Genomic DNA, 19,560 nt, shown 5'->3' on the forward strand with positions numbered 1-19,560 from the left:
CAAAAACACTGATATTGTTAGTTAAACGACTACCTAATACAGAAAAATTATTGACGTTTGAATATATATTACAGTCCTAAATATGGCGTAATTATACAAATTCTTAGCGAGAAAGCAATTTGGCTTTGGCTTATCCAACATGATTAGCAATGGTTGCATTTCATTCGAGAGAACTGGTATTTTTCTCTGGGTTATTGGTTGGAAATGATCAATTGTGAAAATTAATGGTTTGTAATTTTAACATTGACATCCTTTCTTTGTTGTTTTATTCTACTGCAGCACTATCCAGTTCCTGATTGTTATAACTCTGTCTAATTTGTTATAGTATTTTACTAAGTTCCATTTAACACCACTGGTTGAAGCAGATTACCCCATCATACTAGGATTGGTTACTCCTAATGACCCACTGCAGTTAATGTTTATGCAGAATGCAGGAGAGTTTTAGAGCACAAGATGTTGTCACATTCTACCTCAAGTCACTGGTAATTAGCAAATTGGTTGGAAAGTAATATTCTCTTTTTATTTTTAGACTCAAGGTGGCGGCCATAGGACCCTTCTTTATGGTCATGCTATTCTCCTCCGGCATGCATACAGTGGAATGGTAAGTATAAGGACATGAATGAGGTTGATTGAAATACTGCCATTGAAAGGTATCAACCAAGGCATCGCTATTAGCGTATGTTTTATAATACCGACAGGAAGGACAGAGCCACTTCCCTCTTCCCTTACCTGACCCCAGAAAAAAAGCATTGTAAGACATCTTACGGTTTCATGGTTTCAGCAACTTACACTTGCATGATGTAAATATAGTAAAATGTCCCAAGATAATTGACAGAAGGAGGTAACTGAGCCCCAAGCAGGAACTAGGAATGCTTCAGACAAAGTGGCCAAATGCATGGCTGGAAAGGATTTATTGCAAGGCGAAGGGGAATCCAGAGAATAGGGGTATGATTCCTAAATGGCCTTACTGCCAATGATACAGTGGAGGGAAACCTACAGAAGTCCAGTTGCTGAAATGTGTAGAATGTGAGCTGAGACCTTCAGCTGAAAGATACTGCAGGGATTAGATGAAATGAGACCTTGTTTAACAAGGTCAAGGGTTTTAAGATTAATGCTCTGTGGATGGTAGTTAGTGGAAGTCGGTAAGATGAGAATGATAGATTTCACTAAGTAAATTATAATTATAATTTCAAAAATGTTTGTAAAACTTGTAAAGTGTTAACATCAGAAACACATGATGTTGATGTAATGATGATGTTTCACCTGTTATGGCACGATGGATGGTAAATGCTGAGCTGCTCAAATCCCAGAGGGAAACTTGAAACAACTGCTAAAACGGTTTTTGCAATTTGTATAGTATGAGGAGTGGTTCTGAAATCAGGAAATGATGTCCCCCAACTACTTGTGATGATTTTATCGTAGAGTAAACATTTATTAAAAGAATAAAGAAAAACAAATAAAACATACTTACACTTAAAAACAGACAAATGGTTTCACACAGTAAACAGTGCTTTAAAACAGTTTCACAAATCTTAACTTCCCTCAGAGCCAACCTTCCCCTTTTCTGTTTAACAACAATCCTTATAGATTTTAGAGTCTATAGAAGTCCGGTAATTTTTACCACACAAAATGTTTTCCTTGGGGTGACCTCTGAGGCTGACAGCACCTGCTTCTTTCAGTCTGGCCTTGTTCACACTGTCTTCTAGGAGTTCTGACCACCTACTCTGCTGTCTTTTGGGAGATCTAAGCAGCTACCCTCTCACATAGACTTCAGTATTCCTTCCCTTTGATCTCTCTACCACCTCAACCAGTCTCCTCAGAAATGCTTTCTTCCCAGAATTCACTAAATTGTTTACTTTAGTTCTTAAACTTGTAAAAGCAAACTTACCCTATCTTTACCTTATTCCTTACGCCTTTTTACAACCTGCATATACCCCCTTTGAACGAAAACAACTCAATTCAAAACTATTCCTGTTATTGCTTTATGTAAAACTCTGATTGACGTTCGTCTTGGTTCATTAACATATCAAAACCACTGTTGGCTTTAGACCCTTGCTATCACTCTACCTCTTAATGCAATCACTGCCAGACTTCCAGTACATAAGAAAATATGCCAGCTTATTACCAAAAGAGAAATATTACAACTTGCTGTTTTTTTGACACACCACATGATTGAATAACAGAGATCTGGAGGGAGGAGATGTTGCAACCTCATGTAGAGGTCCCAATATGTATACACTAGTGGTAAATAAACAGTCAAGATTTCAACAAACTAGTCTCGGACAACTTATTTTGGGAGAATAGGGAAGTCCCAAAGAACCCCATGTGGACCCCAAGCACACGACAAAACAAAACTTGCTAAAGATACATACACACAATATATATTTTTATATATACACGGAATCAAGTAATTCAGAATTGGAATATAGTAGCACACATTAGGTATAAAAAGACTTGGTAAGAACATCTGCCTATTCATTCAGATCATGGGTAGTTCCTGTATCCAGGTCTATGGGAAACTGCTGGGCATATCACAGTGCTCACGGTGTGATTAGTGAATGTCCGTTCTCTTCATCCAGTTTTGCTGTTTTTACTCTAAAGCTACTTCCTCTGGTGGGGAGTCCAGAATAAGGGAGCATAACCTTAAAGCTGCGCCAGGCCATTCAGGATGATGCCAAGAAGCATTTCTTCATGCAAAGGGTAGTGAGGCCTTGAACTCTCTCCCACAAAAAGCCAGGTCAATTGAAAATTTTAAATCTGAGACAAGTCGATTTGTTAAGCGAGAACATTAAGACATATGCCACCCATGAGTATAACCGGAGTTGAGCCAAAAATCATTCATGTTCTAACTGAATGGCAGGACAGACTTGAGGGGTTGACATGTCTATTCCCATGGTTATATCCTCAAAATTTGGAAAAAGGTGATGTTAGTATTTCAACAGCATGCATATTTCCGGTATATTACCTCTACTCTGTAATTCTTCAGAGTTTGAAAATCATATAAAACATCTGAAATTACACTGAAGTGAACAGTCACTGAAAATGTGCCACCAAATCAGTTCTTTCACGTTATACTTTTCTGTTAAGTTGAAATGCTTTATGTATCCAAGCAAAGTAAAAATAATGAACATTTTAGTTCTTTTTTGGCAGTAAAATATCAACATCCAGCTTCATAAATCAACCTGATTAGCTTCTGTTTTGAGAGATAATTAAGCTTTTAATGATATTGTAAATACACATTAATTAAAAAATATATTTATAACTGTTTCCTCCTAGTACTTGACTTGTTTGACTACATCAAGGTCTTTAACAGACAAACTTGCTTTTGATGTTGGGCTGCAAGAAGATTCAACAGGTAAAATGCGTACTGACTGTATTTATCATGATAAAAATGCTTAGGAGTTTTCTTCACAAGGGGACGAAAAGTGTTATGACCAGCCAACCTTTACAAGATTTATTTGAAAGAGAAAATAGTTAGGAAGGTGATTTCTGGAATGAATGTCTCAAAAGGAGGTTGATCCTCTACCATTGGTTTTGTACCCTAGTCAAGGTGAATCTTACCCCCCCTGTAGATAGCTATTGCAACAAAACTGCCTCTTGATTGTGTTGCTGTAACACTGAAGGGTGTTCTTCTTAGTTTTAAGAAAGATAAGATTCCAAATCTACAGAACATTTCACTTGTGTTACAATGTTTAGGCGAGGCATGTTGGTGGACCATTCACCCTGCTTCCAAACAAAGGTCTGAAGGAGAGAAAGTACGGATTGGTGACGACCTTATCCTGGTCAGTGTTTCATCAGAGCGATATCTGGTGAGTGGACTTGAACGTGTTATAAATTGACAGCAGAATTTAATTGAATTTCCATTAATCAGTTTATTTTTACAATAAACATGATCTTATTAAAATAAAACCAGAAATTCGACCTTACCCATTGAGTGTTTCAAGCATGTTTTAGTTTTATTTTCGATTTCCAGCATCTGATGTATTTTGCTTTTCTTCTATTGAAAGTTTCTTCTCTTAAATTTGTTTTATCCATAAAAGTAAATTAATGTTTCCCTTCTTAACTCTGATTTGATGTAACAAGATAAACTTTGTAGCATGCGATTGATTATTAAGAACAGTAACTTTTGAGAATTGGCCTTTTACAATATTTGGTGTAATGCTAAAAAAAGTACAACTATATCGGTTAGACTGCTTTTTTGTGAATGGCACAATATGTGACATGCCACATTTCTTTGTTTTTTTGTATTTTGGTAACTGCTCAGTTGATTTTAGCTCTGTTCTATTGGCAGCACCTTTCCATTTCCAACGGTTCTATACAAGTAGATGCCTCCTTCATACAGACATTATGGAATGTACATCCCATAAGTTCAGGCAGTGGTATTGCAGAAGGTGAGATCTTCATGAGTTTGGTACATGTTTTTAACATGAAGCCTAATGTGTTGCATCATCACACTATACTGAATTATTTATATTATGTGCCCGTCTGTGCGCGTGCAAAAATTATAAATTCATGCTAGTTTCCTATGCCATAATTTGAAATTAGTTTTATGATAGGCACCTTATTGTACAAGGACTTAGCAAGAGCTTAAGAATAAAATCAGTTAGGTCTATTCAAGGCAGGAATTTGTTACTTGTGTTAACTCATGTTACATTTTGTTTTCCTGAAGGGTTTCTAATTGGGGGACATGTTCTACGTCTTTTTCATGGTCATGACGAGTGTTTGACCATCCCTTTTACAGACCAGAAAGATGATGAGGATTATGTGTAAGTTTCATTACAACTACTACATTGTGTTGCTACGTTAAACAAGTTTCTGTTGACACCTTTTCTGCTCACATTATTTAACTCTTATGATCCTATAAGTCGGAATGAGTCCGAAGGTTGTGGGCTTAAGTCGCTCTCCAGGGCTGGGACAAAAATAATCCAGGTTGATGGTCGAGTGCAGTACTGACAGAGCACTGTCGAGGTGCCGTCTTTGGATGCGACATTAAAATGAGGCCTCGGCTGCCTGCTCAGACGGACATAAAACATACTATGACCCTATTTTGAAGAAGAGCAGGGCCTAGTGTCCTGGCTAATATTTATCTCTCAATCATCACAAAAAGAGAGATTTTCTGTTTTAGCCTAACCAGATTGCTTTAGTACCAAAATGTCCAAGGGACCTCGCTGTGTACAAATTGACTGCTTCATTTCCCACATTTTGCCTTCTCAGGTGGACATAAAAGATCCCTTGGCACTATTTTCGAATAAAACACTTCTCTTCAGTGTCCTGGCCAATAATTATGCTTCAATCTCTTATCACTAAAACACAGTTTATCTGGCCTCTATCCTTTTGTTGTTTGTGTTTTAAGTCATGTTTCCTGCGTTACAACAGTAATTACGTTTCAGAATTATTTCATTAGCTATAAATGCTTCAGTACATCCTAAGGTGTTAAATGCGCTATTTAAATACAAGTCTTTTTCTTCTTATAAATTGTGCTATATTTAAAATGCAAATGTAGATTTAAGGAAAGAGAAATCTTGCATTTATATAGCATCTATATAGTTTCAGGGGGTCCCAAGTGCTTTACAGCGAATTAAGTACTTTTGATGTGTAGTCACTGCTGTAATGTAAGAACTTGGCTGTTAACTTGCATTCAGTAAGGTCCCACAAACAGCAATATGATAAAGATAAGCTGTATTTTAGTGATGTTGGCTGAGGCGTAATTATTGGCCAGGTCTCTAGGGAGAACTGCTCTGTCCTTCTTTGAAATAGTGGCAAGGGATCATTAAAATTTGGCAAATGGGGCCTTATACCCTGCCTCCTACATTGGATTGTCGGCCTGGATTTTGTGCTTAAGCGTTGGGAGCCAGACTCGAACCCACAGCATTCTGCCTCAGGCAAGAGTTCTATTACTGAGCTTTGGCAGCTGACAGTTTGCATAAGTGCATTCCTGTTGTCATAACTGCATCATTAATCTTGTCTAATTCTACTTAATAAACTATAGACTATTAAAGCCTTTTGTAGCTGAAACTATCAGCTATCTTGATGTGGCCACCCTCTCAGTAGAATGAGAAGCTGTGGGAATATAAACACACCGATCAGACCTTGTTTTGAATGTACTAGTAGTAATTTATTGTGTGGTGGTGTAATTGTAATCCAGGAGTTTACAGTATAATTAAAGTGTATACCGCTGACAAAGTGTGGGCGATCTTGGGTGCAATTTATGCTTAAGATAACAGTAACAGTTTTCTACAAATGTCTCACAAAACAGCAATTATTGGATATATGGTTTCATTTAATTATAGCCACATGGTATTTTGTATAACAGCTAAAGCACCATGTTTTGAGCATACCATGATTCTGTCCCCACTTGATTGTTTGATGATGACTGAAAGTAATATTTTTTTCACTTTCTTTTCACTATGTTTAACCAACTGTTGCGAAATTTTCAAAACACAAAACTTTTTAATATTAAAATAAACCTATAAAATTAACGGCACCACTACACTTTTGTGTCTATCATAATAAATGATGCATGAATTTTGGAGACGGGTCTGTCACAAAATTCTGCCATCTAACATTTCATTTTATTAATGCAGCAAAACAGGATTCTTCCCCCCTTTCCCCTTGGCCAAAAAACACAATATCCAAGAACTGACTGAAGTAAATATTGAACCTACTGTGTTCACGCAGAAGGGATGGGGATAATGTAATTTTAGCATTCAGTGAGAGTGTAAAATGCGTGATATCAGATCAGCTTCCCAGTGTTCCCAAGGCCTGTCCCACCCACTGGTTGGAGAACTGGAGGGAAACCCCATCACTTCAGTGGGGGGAAGGACCAACTGGTTTAAGTGCCTGTCAGGTACTTAACTGACCAGTGTTGGGCCTTCCCTGGCATTTAGAACCCTGGGGGTGGGGTGGGGGGAAATACATATGAATAAGGAGCAGGAATAGGCCATTCAGCCCCTCGAGCCTGCTCCACCATTTATTATGGCTGATCTGATGGTAACCTCAAATCTGCATCCCACCTACCCCCAATAATCTATCACCCCCTTGCTTACCAACAATCTATCTACCTCTGCCTTAAAAATATTCAAAGGCTCTCGCCTGCCGAGAGCTGTCGGTCCGTTGGAGGCTGGCAGCTCTCCATGGCCCCGGCAGCACTGCCAGGAGCGGTGGCTGCCGCCGGTAATACAGTGAGGCCTTCCTCAGAGACCCATTGTGGCATCCCCAGAGAGAGGTGAGTGGGCCAGTTTGGGTGAGGGGATGGGGATGGGGGAGCGTGTCGGAAGGGAGGGTACGGGGTGGCTGGCTCTTAGCGGGTGCCTCATTCCCGATGCCAGATCCCTCGATCGGGCACTGAGTGTTTTGAAAGAGGCACTGCATTGGCAAGCCGCCTTCAGGAGTCATTACCATTAGGCGATTTTAATTAATGATGTCCTGCAATAGACTGTCAACTGAATAATTGTATATTACTGTAAATGATTGGGGAAAATAATTTCAGCTTAGCTAAATTTCTTAATGCGCACGAAGTCTGATTTGCAGAATAAATATTGAATATAATTTTGGTTTCCTTTTTCAAGATATACAGATTGTTACTGCATTAGTTTATGAATGCTGTAGTTTAAATGGCTTATTAATTTAATTTAAAGGTCCTGCATATATCATCATGGCACTATTAATCAATTGACACTGAACTAATGTGGAACATGTGAAGCTTAATGTACCCGTGAATTATATTCAATCTTTGTAGAAATCAATGGAATATTAAATTCTAAATAAATCAAGCAATGTAGCACAACACAAAATAGTAAGCCACTCACCATCCTGACTGGCATCCATAATGCCGTCCCTTCATTGTTGCTGGGTCAAAATCCTGGAACGCCCTTCCTAACAGCAGTGTGGGTGTACCTACACCACATGGACTGCAGCGGTTTAAGAAGGTGGATCATCACCACCTTCTCAGGGGCAATGAGGGACGGGCAATAAATGCTGGCGCAGCCAGCGACGCCCACATCCCATGAAGGAACGCATAAAAAAAAAAGTGTAGCTTCCACTCAGTGGGGTTGATTTGAACTCCCAATGGGTTAAATTGGGGGAGTCAGTTAATTTCTTGGCCATCTACAGCATGTTGAGGACATGGCGCATGGTGGCCTTTTCTCACTCAGGTTAGTGTGGGGACAAGTGAGTTCCGGTGGATCTCACAGTGAGGAAGGGGTGGAGAGGTGTGAGGACAGGTGGTGGGGCTGCGATGGGTATCGTCCAGGGCAACGGAGACCGAATTTTCCTTGTGGGGTAAGAAGAGCATTCCTGATCTTACCCTGAATGATCTCTTCTGCTGCCAAGCCTCTTCAGCCAGGTCTTCATCGAGCAGGAGAGCTATAACAGCTTTCCCCGCTCAGGCTGGAATTAAGTGAAATGAAGGGATTAAAATTCGAATTAGGACCCGGTGATGCCTTCAAATTTCAATATGTGTCTTTAACGAAGGACCTCCCAGCTCGTTGTGGGTGACTTAGTCACCAGTCCCTCGATGTTGTTAAAAATTGGCAACACAGGCATTGGCTTAATCTGGTGGATTTTAACTGCTCTACCACTCTACTTCCACTGGGTAAGTAGGGTTCTCATTTCTCCCACTGTGTCTCCCATAGTGATTCAGCTAAGATCAAAAATGCATCATGAAGGGAACTTGAATACAAATCAGTGTCCTACCAATGAACTGAGCTAGTCAGACATTGGAAGGACTTCCAAGAGCTGATGACCACCAATTAACAACATAGCCAGCTGTACCAAAATAGAAGACTGCAACTTAACCTCTGTAAAGATTGATCAGAACTTTTGACAGATATGATTGACCTAATTAGCTCTTACAATGAGTTAGAAAATGACTGAATCATTTGGATATTGAAACACTGTGTTTATTTCTAATCTGTTTGCAGAACAGTTAACTATGAAAGTGGGGAAGCAGGTACTTATGCCAGATCATTATGGCGTGTGGAGCCTCTTCGGATAAGGTAAGCTAAAAGACTCCATGCTTTTGAGGACTGTAAAAGATTTTGTGTTCAGCATTGGGGTATCAGTTTTGAAAGTCCCCCTGGAATGCTGCCTGGGAGGCTCATTGGTTTCTTCATTAGCCAGAGATCTATTGCGAGGCAGTTCCTGAAGTTCATTCTGGGTCAGATGTTAATCATGAACACTGACAAAGCAATGGTCTTTTGGCATGTGGTGTAGATGTTTTGAGGCCACATGAGCATCATGGAGTGGAATATTATTGAGATTAATGCAAGGAAAACTTCAGCGTTTAGAATAAAATTCTTAGGGCCGGATTTTGCAATCCTGAAATGGGATCAAACAGAGGCTGGACGGCTAAAAAAAAAAGGTCCCATGAGAGACACGGACAGAAGTCCCGCCTCTGTTTTCACCAGTGCCCATTTTGCAGGCTGCAGGGCAGGAAGCTGGCCTGCCCTTATCCAAAGGTCCAAGCTCAGGCCTTGCAGGATTTTCACTGGGGTGGGCAGGTTTCAGGAGCCCTTCACAACTTGCCAGGTGAGAAGAGGCAGAGTCAGCCAGGGTGGCGGGTCAGGAGGTCAGGGAGATTCTTGAAATGTAAGTTAGAGGATTTTTTGAGGTTTACGGGTGGTATTGGAGGCAAGTTAAGGTGGAGGAAGGTCAGTAAGGGAGGGGGTAGAGGGAGGGGGAACGACTCAGTAGAAAGGCCAAATCTTGAGCGGGCATTGATTTTGATGGGCCCTCTTCCATCTGCATTTTGAAGTCCTGGCAATCGAGGCTGTGATCTGCTGCCGGCACTTTATAAGGGATCATCAAACCTCTGGAAAGAATTGGCGGCCGAGATGGGCCTGTCAGTGGGCCCGCTCCAGGGCTGTGGCACCCGGATATCACCCCGGTTCTGCTGATTGGGACGGCAGGAGCCACCTCTGGCACATGTGGGGCCTTTTCACCTGGGCAAAACCATGCACCCCGACAGCCTGGAGACAGAGGTGGGAACGCGACTTGGGTTTGGCCCCGTCTCTGGGATTCCTCCCTCCCAAGGGAAAACTGGGCCTTTAGCTCCACACAAGAGCCAGATGAAGGGAGCAATGTGGGAGAAATGCAACGGAAAAACAGAGGAAGTAGAGGAGGATAGGGCCACCAGTTAACCCTTGTCCTGCCGTTCATTCAGATCATGCTTGATCTGTACCTCAGCTCCTTTTACCTGGCTTAGCTCTGTATCTATAACCTTATCTGTCAAATATTTATCAACCTGTATCTGGAAAGTTTTTACTGAACCGGTGTCCAGATTTTGACTACCTTTGCACGATGAAGTGATTCCTGATTCCACTCCAAAATGGCCTGACACTAATTTGAAAGCTGTGCCCTCTGATCCTGGACTCCACCCCCTCTCCATATCTACCTTTCCGAGCCCCTTTATCATTTTAAAGATTACAAAACCAAGGTTTTACAACCAGCCCTTGTAATGTAACCGTTCACGCCTGGTGTCACTCTGGTTAATTTGCACTGTAGCCACAGGGGCTAATTTGTCACTATTGAGATTCAGTGCTCAAAGCTGAATGGAAGTACACCAGGTAAGATTTACCTAAGGCTCTGTTCAACAGAAGAAAACTTCCTCACTTTTGTACTCCAGGCTCCTTTTCGATTACCATTCTGCCTGTGCTCTCACTTTTAGTCATTTGTGTACATGGACAACCAAATCCCTTTGTTGCTCCACAGCTCCTGGGCCAGGTTATTCCATCTCCGCTGCGGCGAGACCCACCGTATGGGACGCAGCCGGCCAGCCAAAAATCCATTGACTTTTGGCGGGACCGGACAATCCCAGCGACAGGTGGGGTTGGAAAATCCCTCCCCCCACCACCCCCCCCACCCCACCCCCCGTGGTATCTCATCATTAATTAAGTAGCAAGAACTGAAGTACTATTTTACTCGAAAAGACTTTTCATTTACTCAACAGATGTCATTTTATTTAGGAGTTCAGTTACTGTAGTGGAAGGGGTTAATTGCTATGATGCTAATTGTCAGAGGGCATTTTGTCAGATGATATTGGATCACATAAACTGGAACCTGAGGGAAGGGTTCTACTGGAGCCCTGCTAATGTACATCTCTATAAACAGTGAATAAATGTTCACGAGTTTGAAACAGCCTGGTTTCCAGCCCCATTCCGTCAAAGGCACCCCGAGCCCAGTCCATAAGACCATAAGACATAGGAGCAGAAATTAGGCCATTCGGCCCATCGAGTCTGCTCCGCCATTCAATCATGGCTGATAAGTTTCTCAACCCCATTCTCCCGCCTTCTCCCCGTAACCTTTGATTCCCCTTACCAATCAAGAACCTATCTATCTCGGACTTAAATACACTCAATGACCTGGCCTCCACAGCCTTCTGTGGCAATGAATTCCATAGATTCACCACTCTCTGGCTAAAGAAGTTTCTCCTCATCTCTGTACTAAAAGGTCTTCCCTTTACTCTGAGGCTGTGCCCTTGGGTCCTAGTCTCTCCTACTAATGGAAACATCTTCCCCACGTCCACTCTATCCAGGCCTTTCAGTATTCTGTAAGTTTCAATCAGATCCCCCCTCATCCTTCTAAACTCCATCGAGTATAGACCCAGAGTCCTCAAACACTCCTCATATGTTAAGCCGCGATGATAATACTGTTACCAAAGTAGATGACAACATTTCTACATATTTTCTCCCCTTTATTCAGTTGGAGTGGCAGTCACATTAAGTGGGGCCAGTCTTTCCGTCTACGGCACCTCACATCAGGTCTGTATCTGGGCTTAGTTGAAGATCAAGGCCTGGTGCTGCTGGAACAAGCCAAGTCCGACATCAATGCAACATCGTTCTGTTTAAGAATTTCAAAGGTATTATAATAATTACGGTATTCCTGCTCTGATGTAACGTAGAACGTGGGAGCACTCAGGAGTGAAATACATCCAGGAAATATGTTAATCATTTTGTTCACCATTTCTTTTTCATTATTGACATTCCTGATGGGCCCGATTTTAACTCCGGGCGGGTTTTGCACAGTTGGTGAAGTAGAAATCAGATTCGGGGTATTGTTATTCCTGGCCTCATTAAAATGCCAGCTGCCTGCTTTCCTACCTGGAACATGTAGGAAGTAGGCAGGAAACAACTGCCAACCTTGCGGAAATCGCAAGGCCTGCAGATGCCCACCGTCATGCAGGAAGTTTCCAGGGAAGAAGAGAAGAAAGAGTGGCGTTCACAAAAGGGAGAGGGAGTCTGGGTGGGGGAAGTCTAAATGTCCTCAGTGTCTGTTCTGGAGGAGCTAGTCCACTTTACGAACATAAAAGCATAAGAAATAGGAGCAGGAGTGGGCCACTCGGCCCTTTGGGCGTGCTTCCACCATTTGATAAGATCATAGCTGGTCTGGTTGTGGCCTGAAGTCCACTTTCCTGCCTGCTCCCCATAACTCTTGACCCACTCATTGATCAAAAATCTGTCCAACCAGGCCTTGAATATATTCAACGACCCATCCTCCACTCCCCTCTGAGATAGAGAATGGCAAAGATTAACAATGCCCAGAGAAGAAATTCAGCCTCATCTCCGACTTAAATGGGAGAGCCCCTATTTTTAGACTGTGTCCCCAGTTCTAGCTTCCCCCACGAGGGGAAATGCTTTCTCAGCATCTACCCTGTCGAAGCCCCTCAGAATCCTATATTTTTCGATAGGATCACCTCTCATTCTTCTAAACTCCAATGAGTATAGGCCCAACCTGCTCAACCTTTCCTCATAAAACAACTCCTTCATTCCAAAGGAATCAGTCCAGTGAACCTTCTCTGAACTGCTCCCAAAGTGGGTATATCTCCCCTCAAGTTAGGAGACCAAAACTGCGCACAAGATGTGGTCTTGTCAAAACGTTCATGTCTTGATCCCCTTCAGACCTGCCTCGGCCTAGAAGGAAATGCTCAGAGGCTTCCTGCTCAGGCTGAAACCAAATCATAATTGAGGTCACTGACACCATTGGATCATTCTTTGCACATACCAGCAAGGACCATCTATGGCTGGGCAGTTCAGCTATCTATCCAGATGCTTGGGTAAAAATCACAGATGGTCAAGTCCAGATGATTTTCCAACTGTCACGAGGGCAATTTTAAGTGCCCATCCACCCACTTTCTGCTGGGTGGGCAGTGTCACAATCACTCCCATATGCTTGCTGCTAACTAAGCAAAGAATCATGTGACCTGAAGGTGTGAAAATGCAACAGAGCATGCTTGCAACGGTTTCTAGTTCCCTTGTAATTTTTGGGTGACCCTACAATTAGCAATAATGAGTAGCACAGGGAATATGAAGGGAATAAAATGTGGCAAAGTTTGGCGTGTATTGTCATGCAGATTTTCATTATTTAAACTGATCGTCTGAGTTGCGTACTCAAGATACACTGGATTTTAGGGTGCTAAGTAAAATACATAAAACCATGTCATATATGTAAAGCCACATAGTGGCACTAAACCTTTTTTTATTGTTGCTTAAATCTCAAAGGAAAAACTAGATTTGCAGCCAAAGCGAGACACGGAAGGAATGGGAGCCCCTGAAATCAAGTATGGTGATTCGATTTGCATTCTTCAGCATGTTACTAGTAAGCTGTGGTTGACTTACCGGGCTCCAGATGCCAAGTCAGCACGGTTAGGGCCTATAAAACGCAAGGTGTGTACACTGGCTGTCTACTAATCCAATAGATAGGTTTGGAACAGAGTAATGTCCTGTAGGCAGCATATGAAAGCAATAACGGTGATTCAAGGATAAATGTTTTACTTGTCCTTTGCTGCTGGTACTAGAAACAAATAGCCTCAAGGTGAGGCAGTGATGAATCTAATTCTATATCGGCCTATTCCTATTCTGTATGGAGCTGACTGAAAGCCTACACAGATCTCGCAAGAACTTTGCTTTAATATTTAAGTTCATTGGAAAGGGAAGCATATTTCTACATGTGCAATTCTTTACGATTCTCAGTGGAGCTGTGCTGAGTGCTGAGCTCTCCTCGTAAATGGGTCATACGGGAATAGTCACAAAGATAAAAGCAAAACACTGTGGATGCTGGAAACCTGGAATAAAAACAGAAAAGGCTGGAAAAGCTCAGCAGGTCTGGCAGCATCCGTGGAGGGAGGAACAGAGTTAACGTTCCGAGTCCGTGTGACTCTTCCTCAGAGCTCTGACTCGGAACGTTAACTCTGTTCCTCTCTCCACAGATGCTGCCAAAACTGCTGAGCTTTTCCAGCCTTTTCTGTTTCTATTCCAGATTTCCAGCATCCACAGTGTTTTGCTTTTATTCGAGGGTGGTTATTAGGTGACATTGGGTGGAATTTTTACGGCCCCTGTTGTGGCGGGAGCAGGACTGTAAAATGTGGCAGGCCGCTCAAAAGGCCATTAACTTTGGCGGGACCGGAAAATCCCACCAGTGGGAAGGGCCACAAAATTCCGCCCTTCGGAAGGGACCATTGCCCCACCTCCGACAACTTGGCCTCTTTAGCCTTTTGTGCGTGCGATCACCGAGATGGTTGCAGCCCGTGAAGGTCAGGTCCGTGGAACCACCAGAACCGGGTTTGAGCAGAGCTTCAGAAAGGTGGACAAATAGGACAGGCCCACCGCCGTCTCCGTGGAAATGAATGAAATGAAAATTGGGCCATTCCTGTAGTGGAGGGGGGGAGGGGGGGGGGGGGGGGTAGCGTGGCTCCGAAATGTCAGTTTTACACCGGGACGGTGAGTGGATAACCTACCTGTCACCGTCTGGGTCTCCGGGTCAAGAATGGATTACCGAGCTCCTGCGGAGCCGCTACCCAGCATGAAACAGGGCCTGGAAAGATGGAAGGGGAGAAAATCGTCCCTTGTTCAAGGAAAGGGCAATGTTACCTCCAAAAAGCAAATAAATGTTCACCTTTAAAACAATTTTGTTTTTGGTGTATGTTCTCGTCTGCGAATTGGGGGAAATGTGCACTGAGATCACAGTTTCATGCTTCCAGGTCATACTTCACCAAGAGGGACACATGGATGATGGTGTCATTTTGCAACGTTGTCAGAGCGAAGAATCTCGGGCAGCCCGTATCATACGCAAAACGACCAACTTATTCAGTCAGTTTATCAGGTACTTGATCGAAAATCATTCCTCGGTGATTTATTGAACATATTTATGAAGGGCAGAACTGCATGATGAAAAGCCGATGTCCTCCGTGGAGAGTATGTTAATAATGCATTTTCATTTTAGAGCGGTTTTAACATTAGGGAACTTTCCCAAGTAGTGCTGCCAGCCACAACCCCGGTTTTTTTGGTTTAGTGCCATTGATAAGTTATTACTGCACATGTGTTAAGTGCACCAAAATTTTGTTTCAATTTCAACGCTTTCACAACGACCTGAATATTTGGGAAACACTAAAGTGCATGTTACATTATTGGTCCCCCAACTCAGTGATATCCCCATCCTCCAGTAGCTGGCTGCGTCACACAGCCTTCACACTGTACAGGCTCCGGCTTCTTACTAACACCCCCGCTCGCTCAGCCGGTTCACCACCTCCAGCTTATCCCCACCACCCCTCCCACCCCCGGGACAATGCCATGGCATTGGCCCAGTGCACAGCCAAACTCTCAGAGTGGCGCAGGCCACCCATGCGATTGAAGCGGAAGTTTGGGTGCTGACATCGGGAAGTGACAGGGAGTTGGTTAGTCTAGTGCGGTGCAGGTACTTGAGGAGGCCATCACCAGGTCCTAATGTGAGCCCTGCTGCAGCCAGACATGCCAGCCTGGTTCCCTGACTCGAAGCAATGCCTCTGGAGCAGGTACAGACTGTCCGCCAGCCACTGCCACCTGTACCACTTCCACTTCTGCAAGCGTATCCCTGCCCTTATAAGGGAGATTTCCCGCAGCCTCCATTGTGCTGTGTTGGTTTAGAAGTCACTCAGGTTCCTTTCAGGTGGTGTTAGCTACATCCATATTGATTGCAGTGAGCAGAGAGGAGAGCAGTGGGCAAAGTTCTGACCTGAGCAGGAACAACACTTTTGCATGTTTTCTTATAACAAAATTATTTTAATTTAGCGAGTTTTCATTGAGTAGGCCATTTTCCAGGAGCACATTAGACAAGGGTTAGGTGTATTCTCTAGCCGTTCAAAATCCTACGTCACAAAATCGCAAGTTCTATTCCTGTCCCTTAGTCAGAAACTTAGCATTATAATGTAAACATTGTTCCTGCTGCTTTAATCATTGTCCCCAGCTCGTGTTTTACGTTATTATTGTATGTTAGAAGAGCACGCTCACCAACAGCTTAAATGGATACTAAGTGCAAATATTTGGGAACTAAAGCAGATTTTTTTTCCCCTTGATTTTTTCCTGCCATGGAGATTTGGATATCACAGCAATTTGTTTTATTTCAATAGAAGCGATATTCCATTGCTCTCTAAATATTGCTGAATTAGCTAAATATTATTGATTTACACAATGGGCAGGATCTTCCGGTTGGCGGGTGGGGGCGGGGCCTGCTCGCTGACACGTAAAGTGAGGTGGGATGACTTCGGGTGGAACGCGTCACCCCGCCTCATTTCCATTTTCAGATCGAAGGGGGCTCAGCCGAGTCAGCTGCACGCCTGCCGACCTGTCAACGGCTCACTGAGGCCATTGAGAGACTAATTAAAGTCATTAATGGACCTGCCCGTCCAACTTTAGGGCGGGCGGGATGAGGTTTCACTGGGGTATTAAAATTTTTATTAAAGGTTTCAATAGAAATTAAGCACATGTCCCAACTCATGTGACAGTGTCACAGGAAGGGACGTGTCAGGGAAATTTTTTTTATCATTTGTATTACAAATGTTAAATCGGAGCCGATCTCCCTGAGGCAGCACTTAGCCTCAGGGAGATCAGTGTGCTCTTTCGTGTGCATGCGTGAAAGAGCGTTCTCCCAGCTGAGGGGAATCACCTCCTGCCCGCACAGAGAGCGCAGAGTGCTTCCGAGTGGACATCATGCTGGATGGGCCTTAATTGGCCTGCCCACGTAAAATGGCGGCGCGCCCCTGATTCGGGGCACTAATCGGAGGTGAGCCCACCCGTGCCCGCTCCTACACTTCCCCCCTAATGGGGGAAACATTTTTCCCTAAGTAAAATCGTCCCCTATTTTCCCTTGCTACTGCTTAGTGACATAATTTGTAGATAAGGAACTGGCTTAAATGCGTTTACTAATGAGACCCAGCTCTGCCTCTCCAGCTCTCCCCTCGACCTCTCGACATCCTCTCTGCTCTCATCGATATTTTAATGTCGGCCGGACTGGGTGAATGTTTACTCTACCGTTCATGTTCTACAACATCGCCCAGTTTCTTGGCTACCTCAGCTGCACAGCTGCTCAAACCCTCATCCATGTCTTTTGTCATTTCTAAATCTAATATCCAAAATTTCCACCTTGCTAGACTCCTGAACCCCCTCCTCCCACCTCTAGCTTGTCCCCACTGCCTCGCGTTTCCTCGTTAGCTCTATTGCCTCAAAACTCATGGAGTTTATATTACTCGTATTTATCTTCAAACCTCTGTGGCCTCACCCCGTGGGCAGGATTTTCGGGTCATCAAGCAGGCGTGATGGGTGGGCCCGCGAGCGGCTGGGAGATGGGTCGCCATCCGCGATTGGCCCCCGGCCGCGATTTCATGCTGGCAAGTTAGCGGCCAGCCAGCGTGAAAGGCGCACTGAAAAGCTCAGCCCTGCCAGGGTGGGTGCCGGAAGCGGGCGAGTGCAGACATTAGGGCGGGTGAGGGGGAGGGCACGATGAAGGCTCCCTGAAGGCAGAGAGCAGCCTCAGGGAGCTGAAGAATATCAAATTCAAAAGTAACTGGTATGAAATTCCAAAATAAAAATTTCCCCCCTTAAGAATCACTCACCTAAGTATATTGATGATAAAAGTTCTGCCCGAGCATTTTTATGTCCTTAAATTAATGGCGCAAACCTCACCTTGCCCTCGGATGAGGTTTGCTCCAAAAAATGCAAAGGCCGCCTGGCCAACTCACCCGCCCGCCGACCGTGACATTGGACAGACGGTGAAAAATCCCGGCTAATTGAAATTTTAAAGGCCTTAATAGGCCTCTTCATTGTGTGCGCTGCCAGCTCTCGCACGCGCCCGCCGACTGAAATATCGCACAAGTGCGCGATGATGTCAGGACGCTTACCCGACGTCATCGTGCACTATTTTACACCCGATCAGGTCGGGCACATGCCCACCCGCGGGACAAAACCTTCTGCCCCATATCTCCTCCAATCTTATAACCGCTTCCACACTTTTCATCTTCTGGCTCTATGAACCTCTTTCCTTCAAAGGTTGTTGGCACAGCCTTCACCTACCTCTGCTCCACTCTCTGAATCTCCCTCTTTAAACAGTTCTGCCGATTACATTCTCCACTAACCTTTAAAAGCAACTTAAAAACCGTGAATTCGCCCACGTTTTCCAATTGCCAACTCTGGCACCGTGACACACGGTGACATTCCTTTTATTTCTCTCTTGTAAAACACTTTATGGTGCTTTACTCTGTTAAAAATGCAGTTGTTGCCGAATGATTGTTGTGTGAACTATGCTTAAGTTGCTTAAGAAATACTTATCGACACATTTCCGCAGGGGTCTTGATTGTCTCAGTAAAAGCACGCCAGTCAGATTACCCATCAAAGAAGTTGAGGAAGCTTTGCTGGACCTTATCATTTACTTCCATCCTCCAGAGGAAGATTTGAAGCACGAAGATAAGCAGTACAAGCTGCGCTCTCTCAGAAACAGGCAGAACCTATTTAAAGAAGAGGTAAAAGAGATGTATTCGCTATCCAATATATTTTTGTTTCTCCACATTTTAGGTACTATGTTTGTCAATCCAGAATATTTCTTTCAAATTTTGACTTTTGCACAAGGGCACGTCCACCTTATGAATGATTTTGGTGCCCTTTGACACTTCAGGTAGAGGGTATCGTATGGGTGCCACTTAGTGCCTTGAGGGTAAAGATTTCAGGGCCGTTTTCTTTGAAGCTCCCACTTTGAACATTTTGACTCTTAATCAGAAAGTCACTTCAATATGTATCAATTATAGCTTGTTTACATTGAAATACATTGTAATCAGCAGTGATGAATCTTCTTTCCTTCGTCACTTTCACCTTCAGTCCTTTCCCTATTTTTTGAGCCCTCTTTGCAATAGACTGTTACGCTAGTCTCTGGACGTTTGCCACTATCTGCTAGAAGATATGCCGAGGGTGACTTCCCGCCAGTTTCCCCTTGCTATCTGTGACAAGATGCTTAATTTAATCACTTATCACTTCCTGATGACATGTCTAAGTGGCATCTCATCACAGATGTGACGCATTTGAACTCATACAACACACTGGTACTGTTGTGAATTGAGCCAATTTTCTTTCTTGTTAAAAAGGGCAAATCTAAAAATAATACCGCTGACTTGATATAAAACACATACATTGGAGTGAGAAAAATATTTTAAATAACTTTGCCTTTTTCCAAGGGATCATATGTTATGGTGAATTAACACGGTGAGGGGAATGAAAATCTCCTTTCTCTATTAGTTTTAATAAAGCTCTCATTCAAATTTGTACC

At 43.3% G+C, this 19,560-nt stretch overlaps 1 protein-coding gene across 2 annotated transcripts in view; it reads left to right on the forward strand.

Annotated features, from left to right (window-relative positions):
- ryr3 (ryanodine receptor 3) overlaps nt 1-19,560 on the forward strand; it is a 349,432-nt gene that overhangs the window by 88,414 nt on the left and 241,458 nt on the right. For both annotated transcript variants that reach the window (XM_041214540.1, XM_041214541.1), the window contains 10 exons: nt 530-601; nt 3,277-3,355; nt 3,697-3,809; nt 4,292-4,391; nt 4,670-4,766; nt 8,922-8,996; nt 11,701-11,857; nt 13,497-13,661; nt 14,975-15,096; nt 18,589-18,763. In XM_041214540.1, the coding sequence (XP_041070474.1) occupies nt 530-601; nt 3,277-3,355; nt 3,697-3,809; nt 4,292-4,391; nt 4,670-4,766; nt 8,922-8,996; nt 11,701-11,857; nt 13,497-13,661; nt 14,975-15,096; nt 18,589-18,763 (1,155 nt within the window). The remainder of the gene's footprint in view (nt 1-529; nt 602-3,276; nt 3,356-3,696; nt 3,810-4,291; nt 4,392-4,669; nt 4,767-8,921; nt 8,997-11,700; nt 11,858-13,496; nt 13,662-14,974; nt 15,097-18,588; nt 18,764-19,560) is intronic.

Source organism: Carcharodon carcharias, chromosome 20 (genome assembly GCF_017639515.1).
Source record: "Carcharodon carcharias isolate sCarCar2 chromosome 20, sCarCar2.pri, whole genome shotgun sequence".
Classification (NCBI taxonomy): Eukaryota; Metazoa; Chordata; class Chondrichthyes; order Lamniformes; family Lamnidae; genus Carcharodon; species Carcharodon carcharias.